Source organism: Hesperophylax consimilis, chromosome 11 (genome assembly GCF_061612785.1).
Source record: "Hesperophylax consimilis isolate HC1 chromosome 11, BYU_Hcon_1.0, whole genome shotgun sequence".
Lineage (NCBI taxonomy): Eukaryota > Metazoa > Arthropoda > Insecta > Trichoptera > Limnephilidae > Hesperophylax > Hesperophylax consimilis.
Genome location: NC_142846.1, coordinates 5022505 through 5039652, shown reverse-complemented (window position 1 = coordinate 5039652; position 17148 = coordinate 5022505). Strand labels below are relative to the sequence as shown.

At 32.0% G+C, this 17148-nt stretch overlaps 1 protein-coding gene across 1 annotated transcript in view; it reads right to left on the bottom strand.

The window, feature by feature from the left end:
• Window positions 1-12038: 12038 nt before the first annotated feature.
• The window catches only part of LOC149419683 (uncharacterized), a 29627-nt gene continuing 24517 nt past the window's right edge, over window positions 12039-17148 (bottom strand). Inside the window, exon 4 of the mRNA XM_089636987.1 lies at window positions 12039-12557. Within this exon, the coding sequence (XP_089493113.1) occupies window positions 12514-12557 (44 nt within the window). The 3' untranslated portion in view covers window positions 12039-12513. The remainder of the gene's footprint in view (window positions 12558-17148) is intronic.

Sequence of the window (17148 nt, the reverse complement as noted above, 5' to 3'; positions counted from 1 at the left end):
CGTATTTGGTGCAGATCTGAACAGCTAGGTATTCCCCACCTTCCTCTTCCCCAACTCCTTCCCCTCTACATATTCTTCAGTCTCACAAAACACCCCAATCGGTATGGGTTAGCAGGGAGCAGTTTGAACTCTATTTGAAGCATCTGAATTTCCGAACAATTTAAAAATTATCCACAGGTCAGGATTTAGGTGCACATTTTTTGGCACCCATTGTGACTAAATAAACAAGTTAGTGTGAAAATATAAGTGCTGCCAAAAATTCACTTTACGAATTCTACAGCACTGCAACCAACGACACACTGAATTGTAATAGAATGAAGGTTTTACGTACATTTTCGTAGATAGAAATTATATAATATGTGATCTTGCTATCGTGACTGTAACGTATGTGAATCAGAATGGAATGAATACAAAATATTCATCATAATATGTACAATATTTCGTCAACAGGTCTTTTATCGATATATTATGTTTGGTAAAATTCTAAATGATTGGCTCTGTTTTGGGGGTTCCATCAAAGCCAGAGGTAGGTCAGCCTTTTAGAACCTGGTCGTACCGTAGAGGGCCCACAGATGCATTAATAGTAAACGTTACTTGAAAACGCTTTAGCCGTGTTAAGTAACCAGGTCTGAATAGCCAAGTACTTCTCCACCTTCCTCTCTTCATCTCCTACCATGCCCAATACCTTCTACCTTACAACATTCTCCGAATGGGGATTTCATAGTCTCACTGGCTCCAGATGGTTGGGAGCGTTTAGAACCTGGAAAAAAAAACCTAACCTTACCCTGTGAAATTGCAAGGGCGCCCTACGGTTGAATTAGACAGCCACCTCTGGTCTGAACTAACTAAACAAAATACCTGAAAAACCCCCGACTCCGTGCAGAAACAGGCAGTCCTTTTTATGGATTCTCTTATCTTTAAAAAACGGAGAGGAATCTTTGAGCACCAGGCGTTGCGTCGGGTTGGAATGCTGTCCTTGTTCTACGTGTATTTCAATGAAAGATGCTTCGAGGAACTAGCGTCATTGTTGCAGAGTCAGGAAATATGCCAAACGCTTGCCCAACATGTGTATTCAGTTGACATCTGTCACATGAGAACGCTTTGTTTCTTCGACTCGTTCATGAGTTCAACAGCTCAGATCTGGAATGATTTGCCGGCGTCTGTGCTTCCTCCCTCATACATCATGGGTCTCTTTAAAACCTAGGTTCACTTTTTCATTGCCATGAAAGGCCATGAAAGAAAATATTTTACTAGGTCCTCCTGCATGGATTTGAATGATTACCAATATGGTGCCAATTTATAAATAATGGGCTCTTCATGTATGATTATCCAACGCTGATCAATATTAATATTAGAATTTCACTCGACATGCGAAATTCACATTTCTATGCGGATATACCTCAGATAACAATAATATTAATACTAGCGCGGAACTTTAAAAAATAACGGGGTATCATAATTTTACGATTTGTGAAGAAGAAATTATTTAAATCATTGATTTTCAAAAGAAGAAATTTAAATTTCGAATGTTGAAAAATTACAACATCTCTCAAAAATTTCAACGAAAGAAATACACATTTCAGAAAAATATATATTAATTAAAAATAATCATGCTACCTACTTTATAGCTTGTCTGATATGATTATATTTATCAGTTCCAATTTTGAAATATATTTTTTTCTTTCTTTTATATTTATATTCCACTAGCGACCCGCTCTGGCTTCACACGGGTGCAATGTACTAATGTGGCTTCATCGGTGTGCGAGTGATTTACGCACATGAACTATCCGCTCCTTTTTTGGCGCTTTGACATTGACAGATTATGATTTCAAAAAGTGTGTCAATAAATAATTTTACTCTACATAATGCAATTTTTTTTTTTTATTACTATTTAACAGTAAACTTTTTTACACAGCTTAGCGATTTAGCGACTTTATTAGATAATATTAGCTGTAAATATATGTCAAATTTGTTTCTTGAATACGACTACACTTCCAGAATGTCTTTATGTAAAATGTTTACAGCTTTTTTTTTTCATAGACAGCATGAACAGATTTTAATTAGAAGTTACACGCAAAAAGGCTACATATAGTCGTCCGTGTGTGTTGTGTTCCCATAAACAGTTCTTCAACTCGTCGTGGAAGGAGATTATAAGTGGTTCCATGATAACTCAACATAGTAACATTTAACACAACTTTAAAAAGTGATGTACCTAAAGTCATTAAAAGCGATGAAATTTGTTTAAATTTTAACCTAACCCATAAATATACCACTCTCTAGATCGATATCTTCCGGCTTTTTGTATCCAACAGAATTATACAGTACTTAACCACAGATATACAAGCAGTACCTACCGTGCGGAGCAGAGCAGTAGACAAGGTAGAGGAAACTCAAGGCCATTTAAAAAAAGATGCGACCATAGACAACATAATTGCTCTCAGCCTACTCTATTCACTAACTAGCCCAAAAAAACTATTATAAAAATAAAAATGTCCTTGAAGCAGAAAAATGTCGAAATGTTTTCCAAGGGCAAGGTTCATCTGACTAAGAAAATAAACTTTTACAGTGCATTTCCTTAAGATGAAACTTGTTAATCTGAGAAGAAGACACCCAAAATGACAAGAAATTTGCAAAAACACTGAAGAAAATTTCCAAAACATGATTGTCCGACAGTACGACGAAACATTCCGACATTTTTCAGCCTCATGAACTCATGGTTACATATGTTTAAAAATCTTTAATTTCACCAAAACAATAAGATAATACAGGATAACACTAATCAATAACATGAATAAGTTTATCGATATAATAAATAACATTTATACGTTGTGGAGGAAGACATATGTCAAGTATCAAGCATTGTTCAAAAAACCGAACGAATAACCTAAAACTGTTAATTCACTTTAAACTTGAACTTACGTAGGTAGGTTGAATATAATATGTTTATAACTCGCTAACACTATACTGGCTTATATTGTATTTTTATCACGAACAACTTTAACACGCAATATTTTCGACGGAAATGATAGTATTTCGGCAGCAAATGACAACCCGCGTGTATAAATAAACCACTGTCATAGTGTCATTTTGTTTGAATGATTTGAAAACTGTCAAACGGCATAATTCCGTCATCTCTTTCTGTTACACGAGTCATTATGGTAGAGAGCGAGAGATCAAACCAATCCTTCTGTTCTCACCAATGAGATCTGAGCTTTTAGCCATATTATTCGTTTTCTATAAGAATTTTGAGGTGGGCGTGGCGGTTTCAAATGAGTTTCATGGCCAAAGCTTAGTTAAATGCCCCTGACCTAACCTAACCTAACCTAGCCTAGCCTACTTAACCCGATAATAAAGTTTTTGTTTCATCACTTTCCATGACTTTATAAAACTTTTAAAGATTTGATGAATTATCATTTTGATGATTTATCCGGTCTCCCCGGTCAGTATTGTACACTCTCTTTGTAGCCTTAAAAAATCGTTTATAATGCCAAATCAATAGTTATATAAACAATCAAGATGTTTTATATTTTACACATTAGTTCGCTTCTCCGGTGACTGAAATAGTTGTTCGTCATTGTAATCAATCTGACACGAAGTGTTTTTACATAATGTATGCATGAATTGGAATAGTGAATTGGGTAGTTACGTTAAAAAGAAAACATTTTTATTGTATTTTTTTTTTTTAGTTTAACATATTTATGTTTTTATATAAAAGAAATATATTTAAAAAAAAATAAAATAAAAAATGAAGGATTAACAGGGTATCTGGATATTTACCAATTTATACTTACTTTTCAATCTCTTGTGAATTTTCGCTTTAAACAAATCGTTTCTCAGGAAAATTTATAGGACACCTTGACCAGATATTATTAAAATTATTCAAAAATATTCATTGAGTTCGCACGGCATAATGTATGCTGTGACCATTCACATTGTAGTAAAGTGTAAAATAATGTAGTTATCTACGACACTGAATTTATATAACCCCTTTATTAGAGTTCGAGACAGCAATTTTCCTTTACGAGGTATGTACTTTATTTAAATTTCATTTCAGTTACATAATTTCGGCATGTAAAGAAATGACAAAACTAATCAACACTCAGCATAGGTCAGCTCAGTATCGATGGACAGACTTAAGAAGATAAAATCACAAGCTGAAAAAAATGCTACTTTACGTAGATACATACCCTGTTTTATAAAAATATTTAAATTATTAATTATCTTTGAAGAATAAAAAGAAAATACTTATTAATCTAAACGAAACATGAAACAGAACAAGACAAATAAAATACGGTCTTAACTGGGAATCGAACACAGAATCTCTGTCTTACCGGGGCAACGCCCTTACTAACTTGACCACTAGGACATAAATATTTTTAGTCATTTTTGTCGATTTCATATTTCAAAATTAGAATTTACAATAATATCTTCAACCATTTTTTTCCATATGTTCTGGGTGCTATTTTTATGAATGTTTACAAATTTCTAACGAATTTATTTCTAAGCTAGATAGTATCCATAAAAAATATCCTATTTTTATACCTATTGACTTTTTAAGACAGTCTAAATGTTTAAACTTTTAATATTTAAATAATGTTATTTCCAATAAAATTGAATATTTGTTATCCATTTTTTTAATCATAAATCTTATAAACATCATTAAAAAATAATAATATTTGACAAGTCAAAAATATTTCTCCAATAAATGAAAATATTGTACCTATGTCTCGACGCCATCTAGCGAGAAATTTAGCACTAACAAAGCCTTCCCTACAAAAATAAAGTTGGTTGTTTACAGGTGGAAAAAATATAATAAGCATTAATTGTTGATTGAGGTACAAGTACATATTGAATCATTTGGCGGGTTGGAAATAAGCCGACATATATCAGTGGTTTCAGAGCACCTGACCGGACATCAGAAGGTACGGGTTCAATTCCCGTTGTCGGCATTTATTTTTACTCGGGAGATATTTTCAATTTGTATTGATATTTCAGGCGACTAATTATTGCTTATAATTATTTGTTATCATTTATTATCTGCTTCGTACATTCGTTTTTTTAAGGACACTAGGATGTTTTCTGATATATGATAGTAGGTATATTGGTTAATTCAAATAAAGTCAGTTTGAGGTAAGCGGAAGCCACCAAGTGAAAAGTCGCAATTTCCAAGGTTTATGCATAATTCATTCGCCGTTGCTTTCCGACACTTCCATATAGTGCACCGATAAATCGTGACTTTTACTTCTGCACACAAAGTGGGTACTTTGAATTCTGTTCAGGGCCCGTTTACAGATTTAATTTTGGTTTTAATATCGAGCTTTTACAAGTAATAAAAACTCAGTATCCAATTAATTTTACAATCTTAACAAAACTGTTTACAATACTTACCACAAATCTATGTTTGAGACTAAAATTAAAAATCTTATTTTTGGGATAATTTCGTCGAAAACTTCCAGAAAAAACATTAATAGCTATATACAATTACATTTTTGCTCCACATCTTCAGTACTGCTCAATGAATATTTTCAGGTGTAACGTCAAAGAAACAAATAAGTTACAAATTCACCAAACTAGAAAAATACTTTGCAAAAACAATTACATCTTCAATAAGGACTCACAAACATAACAAAAGGACGATCAATGAAATCAGGCTATCACAAAAGAAGAACGCGAATATGCAAAATGGTTTATTTTCACGGTGGTTAATATAAATTTTGAAAACTGATGAATGGTATACAATATCTGACAGGCACTTACATTACTAGTTAATAAGAATGATCACAGACTCGATTGAATTCATCACTAAACATAAAATTCACCTTTTCAGACAGTCATATCTGAAAAATCAGAAACCTTACACCTTCCACGTTTTTGTAAAAAATATAAACGTCTAAGAATTTTGAAGGCTTTTAAGGTCATTTCTTACAAAAATCTATAGTCCTTATGATTACAAAATTCTCCAGTCTTTTAAAATAAATATATTCTCTACTTTTGCCACTAATATCCCAATAAATGTAATAACGGTAATTATTCGGAATCGCTAGCCAAGGATAATACGAAATATTTTTTAAATAAAACCTTCTGATTTACCAAAATTTGGGAAATTTTTTACTTTTTATTAAATGATAAAAATTCGCTTTCTCTATGTGGGATGACAGCCAGAATAATTTCTGTTGATGACATTTTCTTATGTTGGTATTTATCGCTGATACCATATGAGGGGCTAGAATTTTTACCATTTACTCTATGCAAATACTAGGTAGGTCACAGACATAGGAATTAATAGACGAGAAGATAATGGCGAGGGGTAAAATCAACTGTTGAAGAACGAAGGGAGTGAAGCTGACTGTGATTCGTCAATAAATCAATCTGACAGTAAATAGGCATCTCGCATTATAATATCACCATTTACTTCTTAAAAGTAAAATCTGCTTTTGAATGAATAGACATTTTTACATGGGAGCGCAAATTACTCGCCGCATTATGAACAAATTTGCGAAGTCCAAATTCGGCAAAAAAATTCGGTTGTATTTTCAGAGTCGAATATTTCGTTTAAGTATTTAGTTAAGACACTTTTAAAAATGTTCATAATTTACTTCCCAGCAACCAACCAGCTTTGTGTTTCGCGTCCAGACGTTTCTCGATGTGATAGTAACAACTGATTCATATTATACGATGTGAATATGCTTAAAATAAAGTAAAATAATGCTTATATATGGAATGTAATACGACAATTGGGTTTATTCTCTTTTTCACATCTATTTTTACAAGTTTTCATAGTACAAGTCAACATTTTGCCGTGTTATTTCGTAAAATGAACCGATGATGCCTCGACCATAGTTCGCACAAGAATGATGACGTCACGTTTTCAAATTTCACTTGAGGCCATACGCGAGCACAGCCGGCTCCAATGGAACCGGTATGGGGAGTGGGGATAATACGCTTTTAATCACTTAGGGCAGGTCTACTAATATTCATATGTCTATGAGGTAGGTACTATTTTGACCGAACTCGAAAAATTAAATAAAGGTACTTAGCCTTGTTTTATAAATAAAGTTTTTTTTAAAGGTTAAGTTTATAAAGGTAAGGTAAAGCTAGGTTATTATATGTTAGGTTAGGTTATTATAGGTGGCCAGCGATCCCAAGTATTTACCGTAATATCAATAACAATGAAGAGTAAAATAGCAAATACAAAATCAATGTCTATTGTTTTTACTTTATTTCCTTTGCGGGAAAAGTCCTAAACACTTAATCAAAAATATGTTTATCTGAAGAGAACTGCCAGGTTAGTATGTGTTTTTTATATCTGTTTGTAAATAATACAATTACAGTAAGCCTAGAAACTCGTAATAAATTGTAAATCGCCTTGAGGTGATTTTTCATAAAAACAGTGCTTTACGAATTATACAAATATTATTATTATTATTGAATATCACACACCCAAGTTCTTGCTTCTTTCGTAAAAAATACTATTTTGAAAATTATATATAAAATACACCACACACAGTTTTCGCCAAACAATGTGATGTCACTTCTAAGAAATCAGAGCTGAATATCCTAGCACAATAAATTCATGGCAGCAGCTTGAGGGTAAGCTACAAGCCAAAAATGTGTATATTATTGCTATGCCTTATATTGTTACAAATATAGGTAATAGCCATTAAAATCACTTGGCAAACGTAGTTAAGAAATGCTCGATTTCAAGCAAAAAAGTGGATTTTATTTATTTTGCAAACAATTTTATAAGAAAGCAAATAAGTTAATCAAGGGAAACTGTCACAAATAATCTTAGCCATAATATTGTATTTTATTTAACTTGTTTATTTTATGTGTTCATATGTATCTTTTTAAAAAATAAAATAATAATGTAAACCAATTTGTTATAAATATTAAACGAAAATGATTTAGATAAGTGATTTAGCATTAAGCCTCGCCATTTACACGCAACTTCGGGTCCATTTTATGTGGAACAAGTCATCAACACAAAAACATAATTAACTTGAAGAAAAGTCATGAGCAATTGGGTACTTATACATAACTTAGATAATTACTCAATGTTACCTGTACAAGTACAAAAATCGTAACATGATACTTTCCGAGGTCTTTGTTGATTTGCTGAAAACAAACTATTTCTTTAATTCCCCAGATAAAAAACTTTTTGGAATAGGTCCCGTTGATTTTTTAATTTATTTATTCCATATTAAAATTTAACATTTTGTTTCACTAACAAAATCTGTTACTCAATTTTAAATTGATTTTTAACCCTTTCCCTTAAATCAAATTGAATGCTGATTTTTGCTTGGTTTAGGTACCTTATTAATACTTATTTTCTCATTTCTCTTATTATTTTAAGCTACGCACACTTCCTTTACGTTAATTTAATTAATAATTTTATAATGTAAAAGCCCTAAGGATGTAAATAAAAATAAAAATGATCAATTAATTCATTATTAAAAATGGTATGCGCAAAAAATTGGCGAATTGTAATCAAAGGTCGTTCTAGTTATTCAATCGTTGTTATAGCGATAAAAAACCCTTATTAAAACAACAATACTGACCAAATTTGCAATCAACAAAGGTTTTATTAAATTGGCTTCCGTTCATCCTGTAACGCGGTTGAAAGTTGAAAACCTTGATTTAAAAGCTGGGCTCAATATATTTATGTATTCCAAGATGTAAATTTCTTACATTTTTCAATGCCGCTGTAAAAAGCAGCTGTTTTTTAGTTTATTTCCCGTGAAAATTTTGTTACTGGAGAGGTTTTAGTAGTTATATACGAGTTTTTTTAATAATGTGGGCTATTATGTTTAAAATAAATTTTTAATTTTACAACGTCTATTTATGAGTGAAAATCTATACTTACCTTTTTGTTTTGTCCTGAATAATCTTTTTGCTGACAAAAAGAAACTATCGGTTGAAAAAAATGGTACGAGATTATAATTATAGTAAAGTTACCTACTGTCTATTTAGAATACCAAACATGCATATCTATTGACATATAATATGACTGAATTAATTTTCAAATAAAGCATTTAATTTTTTTTTTAAATTTGAAATACCGCAATTTTATTTATTTATTTACTTGTTGTACCTTGCTTCTCGTTGCTGTGGCACAGTACGTCTGTGCAGATAGAGAAACAATAGCGCGTGTTGCTTTCAGGTCCAACAGATGGCGCTATTTTTTCTGTCATAGGCGACATCTATTCAATATAGGTGTATAAAAACACACTCATATTCGAATGCGTTGTGCCAAATTACAAAGCAATCGGTGAAGAATTTTCGGAGATTTAAGATTTTAAACAAAAATACATTAATATTTGTATTTATATAGACTAGCTGTAGAACAAGCCAGTTTGCAGATAGAGAAACAATGGCGTGTGTTGCTTTTACGTCCAACAGATGGTGCTGTTTTTTTTTAAATTCATGTTTGTCCAACAGATGGCGCTATTTTTCAAGAAAGCACTTTTTTAACTCTTTCAGGGGACATATATTTATTACAGGTGAATAAAAACACACGCGTATTGGAATGCAACGTTACGTCAAAATTTCAAAGCAATCGAGGAAGAAAATTTGGAGACTTAAATTTTAAACAAACGAACATTCACATTTTTGTGTATAAATACAGTAGGCTACAGTTTTTACATACTATTTTCATACGAACATCAGTTAGATATTAGTATTATAATATGCTTCTCAGTTAGATCAGATTATCAAAACAGTAGAAATGAACGAAGAGAATTGTAAGTACATAGCTACACCTCAATCCTTTTAACAACTCTGCCATTTAATTTGTATGCAAATCTTTGATTTTTCTAATTTACTTCGCCAAACATATTCTTATGGTATAAATAATTTTGTGGAGTACATGGCGCAAGTCACGCATCCCCGTACTGCTAGAACTAAATGCTATGAAATAGTTAGTACTATTACTAGTAATTTTTGCACAATTAAAAAAATGTACGTTTGCAATTACGGACATCATGTTATACCTCTAATCAAGGTTTAAACCTTTTCATAAATGGCTTTTTTTAGTTTCCAAAACTACCGTAAGGTTATCGGCTAACATGAAAAAAGTTTTTTGCCGTGCCGCCATCTCTGGAAAAAACAATGAATTAACAAATCTTTGAATGAAGTAAAATATTACCTACTTTAAATCTCGAATTCACATAATAATGTTTTGATGCAAAAACAATATTGCCATTGATTGTATTTTCTGAGTATGTCCTACTACTTTAAAATTCCCGAGGTTTATAATTACATAGATATGTAATATGTATGTAATTATTATAATTATATACACACTAGTCCTAAGTGTACTTGAATCAAACTCGATCATCTGTGCTCCACATGAATTAACATACACTTTACGCATTGAAAGAGTCCATAAAATTTTTTTAAGGTTTTTATTCTCGCGGCTCTATGGACGTTACCCTTGGCTTTACCCATCGATTTATATATTAGGCATGACCAATTGCCACTCCCTAGAGACACGTAGAGGTATTGCTTTGCTTAAATATTTTTTTAAACTAATAAACGGTCACTTATCTAATAATGAGATACTAGCCCAATTAAATTTTTTTGTACCAGAGTCTCACTCTCGAGGACGTCATCACAATCTTCTATATAGTAGAGCAAGCCACACTAATTTATTTATAAACTCACCTGTGGGGAGAGCTACGTGCTTTTTGAATGCGGTAGATAAAAAAATAGATTTATTTTTTGTGTCCTATAGCGCATTTGCGAGATTTTTGGCATTGCATATACACTGCATAAATGGTACAATTATAACGTCTTAGGTTATATTACCTGTAATTGTTATAAATAAATGTACAAAATATATAAATAAATAAAATAAATAAATGTATTGCAATATATCCAATTAAAATATTTTAACCCGAGTTTTGAAAAATTGTGACAGTTCGAATAAAAAAAACCGTCATAAAACTACACCTAAACCTTAGTCATTGAGAAATGTACGCCACTGCTATTTTGCAATCCATTTTCAAATATATATGGTAGGCGTAGGGTAGGTACCTACTGATGTCTCTTTTCTAGGGAAATATTCCAAGGAAAACATTTTATTTACGTATTTAAATACCACGCTATCTTCCTACCCTAACACTTAGTGCGGTGGGCATTAGGTACCTTCCATTAGATAAGATATACATTTTCTCTGCATTACGGTTAACATTCTGTTTGCTTGGAGCGATAAGAAACTCGTTTGCAAAGGGTTGAATTATCCTCTCCATTAGCAAACACTTCTGAGGAATAGTTGTTGTTAACGTATGTTTAACCCTTCCGCCGCTAAAGACAGCGTTAATAAATATATTATGCTTTGATAAATGGGGCTCAAAAATTCATTATAAGTAAATCAAAACGATGTAAACAAAGTGAAATAATTGAAAAATGTGAGGTGTTCGTTGGAAAGGATATTTTTAACTTGTATTGTTAACTTGGAGTTAATCGCAGTTACCGTAGCTGATAAAACCGTTCTTGTCAAAATATTAGTTATTTAAAAAAATAACATTAATTACAACAAGCATTATAATTGCGTTCATTTTAAATTTTGATTTTTTCAAATGATAAACTAATTTTTAAAAGACACGGTTTTTTACAAAAGATAATCAATTATTATAAGCAATAAGTGGCCCGAAATATCTTCTGATATCCGGTCAGGTGGGCTGGACTACTGAGCTACGTTGTCTTAATTCCAACAGCCAAATAATTCAATATGTACTAGTACTTCAATCAACAATTACTGCTGACTATATTTTTTTCACCTGTAAACAAAAAACTTCATTTTTGTAGGAAAGGATTTGTAAGTGCTAAATTTCCTACTAGATGGCGTCGAGACATATTATATCTACATTTGTAGGTGAAATATTTTGACTTGTCAAATATTATTATAATTATTTTTATTTTATTTTATTTTAATGATTAACTAATGTTTATAAGACAAGGTTTTTTATGTATAGCATAAAGAATAAAAAAATATTATAAGCAATAATTAGTGGCCCGAAATATCCATTCAAATTGAAAATATCTGCTCCATTAGTCGGCGGCATTTATTTTTACTTGGGAGATATTTTCAATTTGTATGAATATTTCGGGCGACTAATTATTGCTTATAATAATTTGTTAAAATTAGTTGTATATTTATAAAAATAATTTGTTGTTTGAAGTGTGTAAATTATTTGCACATGTCGAATAATCATTGGTGAGCATAATTAGTTTTGAGTTTTCAAGTATGTAGGCAGATAGGTACCTACGGAAGTCACCCTATATTAGGGACATAATATCCTACTCAGAGAATTCTCATTCGGTCGTTGCTTTGAGAACATTGTCAATGCGCAGCTATATCTTCTATATAAGAAAAATGTTTGTTTTATCTTTATCTCATCCCTTTATTCTAAATATTTACTATATTTATTACTAAAAGATAAGTTGTATTTGAATTTTTAAATGTGTTTTTTTTGCCACAGTTATGAAGTTGGGGGTTTTATCTTCATTGAATCACACTGCTTCTGGACATCTTCCTCTGCGTCGAATTGTGAGATCTGAAAAAAAGAAAAAAATATTTGAGTCGCTTAGTTACTTTACACTCTAATGGGATAAGCAATTACCTTTAAAATGTACACACATAGTAAGAAATAGACAGAGCTGCTAAGGGCGAGAGGAACAAACCAAATTGGGCGGAGCAGGGGGATTGCTTGAGCATCTTCCTGTCGGTGATTTGTCAATAAATGAATCTGACAGTATATAATTTTCCCACCGCACTCATTTTAAAACGAAAATTCAGATCCTGCGTAGAAAAGTCCCACAATGGCCTGCGCTGCAAACCGTTGCCTTACTTAAGGGAACTTTTCTTCGCATGGCCTGGTTATTGCGCGCTCTTCGGCGTTCACATACGACTGATGTAGTAGATTATTTAAAGCATTCTCGAACCCTCATGGTGCCAATAATATGTTCACGTGGTTTGTCTCCAGCTGGTCAAAACGATACCCAGATTTAATTTTTATCCCACAATCAATAATTATGCTTTTGAAATCATCCGTATTTTTGTATATCATATAAGTTTTATAACGACATATTTTTACTGAGCGACATCTGTATATTTTAAGCAGAAACTTTTCTGGTTTATGCAACCCAGTAAAAATGCGTTTTTTTAATAAAATAAACATGTTGAACTGTCTTTTTTGCAAATACAGATAATAAAAATTAATCACACGTTAATTATGCGAGGCAATTTGATTTGAAAGGTGTTTAGGGTATTCAATATTTTCCTAATTAGTTGTCCTACCTACAATAAATGTGAAATAAATTCCAAAAAATTAAAAGCTACAAAAAATTAGATTATTTTGTATATTTTTTTGAAAAACTATATAATAATTAGTAAAATAAAGTAAATAACTTCAAAAATGCAAAACTAAATTTAAGCCTCTTTTACTGTCCCTTTTCCAACAGTAGAAAATATGTTAATGTCTGACAAAGCCTCCCTTAAAACACGATCCCCCAACCCCACCAAGAGTGTTAAACTATGCGAAAGCTCAAACTTAATAACTCGAATTCTGAACGCTTCAAATTTCAATAACACCCTTGCTGAAAACTACCCCCAAGTCTATAGCATTCTACGAATATCCTACTGTTCTAGTCTCAATTTGAATTTAGTAGAATTACCTAACACTTGGAGCCAATGGTTGAATAATAATTACTTTATATAATGTGTCCCGTTCATGTACGACCAAACTTCTGGGCTTGGATTTAGGGTTATTTTCAATGTTTTGTGAAGTGAACGAGTTGTCGGACACGTTTTAATTTTTTATATATATATATATATATATATATAGACCGGTCAGTGGTTGAGTGGGCATAGCGCTTTGGTCTCACCCGAGCGTCGCGTGTTCGATTCCTCGGCTGGCTAAGTCCTCCATCACAACACAAGCAACATTTTCGGCTTTCTGTGGTGGTAGTAGGAGATTTTCAAACATTTTTGGGTTATTCGTGACCCGGGAATGTTTGTCTTTCTTTTAAAAAAAAAATATATATATATATATATATATTATAGGACCATTTGCTTTTTTTACAAAAATGTACATAATACTCAGTGGAACAAAAGTTGTAGTAAAAGTTTCTTTAATTTTATATAGATCTTATCCAGAAGAAAAGTATTTTATTTATTTATTTATTCGCTAACCTTAATTGAAATCATTACTGAGATATGTCATTATAGCCTTCTTGAAACTATATTCGTGCAGTATCTTTTATTATTTACTACACATCTATAATTTCTGCGAAAGTTTTGCCAACTGCACGCGATCTACGTTAAAGTGCTTATCTAAATGACTCAGTACTGATATTATTGTTGCAATTAAATAAATTTTCGGTCAGATAATTCTAGTTGGTATGTTGAAGGTGATTAGACTCAATAGGTTTTAAAAATAAAAGTCAAGTTGGAAATAACTCTTCCGTCTTGAGAGTTTCAATAATTTTAATTCTTTCATCAAGTGGTACTTCAATTTATAGTTTCTATTGGTAGACCGCGTTTATAGGGGATTTTAAAGTGATGGAAAAATTATACTCTACTTGATTTCGAACTTAAAAAGAGTACAAAATTTTTAAAGTTCTAATATTTTTAAAGTCTTCACCATTACGGAGAATGAAGCCACGCATTCTTAATCCTTTGTTTGTTTCTGTATTGTTGTGAGAAACATAATAATATTTAAAATTTCAATTGCTGTCACTTTATTGATATTGTGCATTTTTTTAAAGTTTGTTTTTAGTTCGATAATGAACCTCTTGATCCCGAAAATCCGTAATAAAATTACACCACTAAACCACATAACGCGTTAACCTTATTCATACACGAATATGACTTAAATTCACAAATGTTACTTTGATAGTGATAACAGAGGCCTATCTCTAATTATTTGGCTTACTACCTATGCCTCTGTGATCGTGAGCCCAATTGGTTAGTTGCATTTGTGACTCTAATTCTAACTCAGATGGCTATCGGTAAATTGCTTCCATATATCTGTCTGAATTGATCGTATCCAAGGCGCACATCGTACTGAGTTGTTTGCGTTATTTCTAAACGAAAATCCCTTAATTTAAAGTGGCAAATACTCTCAGTAACACCCTGGTAAAAGATCGCCATTTGAATCGAAGCTTTCCTTCAAAAAGGAAGTACGGACGACATCTGATGAATCAGATACCTCCCAACCCTCCCTATTCCAGTCTTATTTCCATCCCTACACCCACCAGCATCTCAATATACCACAATTAGGGATGTCATAGTTACATTGACTTCAAGCTGTTGACAGTCTATGCGTTTTTAATGAATTAATTCACAATTTTTCATTTCTAGGAATTTATTTCTGGCACACAGGAAGTTATTCTACATTAAAATGATAGTAAAAAAGATAAATGACAACATTCTAAATTCATATATTCGACTTTTTATACTGAAAACTATTCTATGATGTTTCAAATTTCTAAAAAATATTTTTTTACTTGTACTATGATGTTCTAACACCTCCTATTAGTTAGTGGACTTCACCCCTGGACACCTTGTAAACGGTTCCATGATAAATCAACACATCGACAATTCAACACACCTTTAAAAAGTGATATAAAGTAATTAATTCTAATTAGAAACGATGAAAAAACATTTTTTTTAACCTAACCTAACCTAACCTACTCAACCCTGTAAATAAAATTGTTTGTTTCATCACTTTCCATGACTTTATATAACTTTTTAAAGATGTGATGAATTATCATTTTAATGATTTATCCGGTCACCCTTTTATACAAAAGTCACAAGAATAGTCAAACAGATACATAAAAAAAAGGTCAGAAATTTTCGGCGAAAAGACCAATTTTAAAACGTTGATTTATAATGCAGAATCCGAATAAGCTTTGACAGCCTCTAAAAGATAGATAGCCCTTTACAATGGATGCCGATGATTTTTGGCAATGCACCATTAAATATTTTGAAAAGTAACTTAATCCATTTTTACATTACTTCTTGTTGTTGAAATGGTTTCTTTGATTAGAGATTTTGTGCTTCGGAAATTAAGCATCTGTTTGCAAGAAAACCACTTATTTTCTGTTGACGTAAGTGACATAAAACTATCAAAGTATATTTTTCTTGTTTGTCACTGAAAATGAGATATAAAGTAAGATAATGTAAGAGACAAAATGAACTCTGTATTTTAGAAAGCTCCGGATATTGATTGCTCGGAGCATGCAGTGTAAGGAAGTTTATTGTTAGAGAGAAGAAAACGTATATTCTTAGAGAGACAAGGAATAATTGGGAGTATATTATGCACGAGGAAAATGCTAATCCAAGATTCATAGAGTCTGTAAACACCATCCGTATTACATTGTATCATTAAATGTATGTGCAGTTTAGAATTTGAGCGTATTATACGAAATAAAACTTGTTTATACCTTTTGTAACTTTGTAGTATGGTGAGTTAACGGAATTAGTTGTTAATTTGGGAGGTGGGTGTGGGTACCGCCGCCCCAGGAATGATTAATTGGCTAACCAACACGTCTGCCATAGGTCACTCCAAGTGATTTGCTACATTTGGTAACTTTGCAGGGTTTCCCGGGTTAATGATAATGTTAATGATAATGTTGGTGACCGCAGCCTACCAGCACCAAGCGCCACTCCTGAGTGAGCGCTGGGCCCAAGCGCACTCAAGACCACACTCTGAATAGATGTCCTTATTTGTTAATTTTCATGAATTCATTGACGATTTTTTATTTTTGTCACACAGGAAGTTATTCTTTATTATAATGATAGTAAAAAAGATAAATGAAAACATTCTAAATTCATATATTCGACTTTTGAAACTGAAAACTATACTATGATGATTCAAATTTCGAAAAAATAAATTCTTACTTGTACTATCATGTTCAAACACCTCCTATTAGTTAGTGGACTTCACCCCTGGACACCTTGTAAACGGTTCCATGATAAATCAACAAGAAAAAAATAAATCAATAAGCATCAAGAAGAATCCAGATTAATTCATTTATAATAAGCAGCTCGAAGCTACTTAGGTACGTACTTGCAGGTACATACTTGCAGCCGAAATCAAAAACAAAGCAACCTACCTGCTTCAAGTATCTACCCGCGACAAA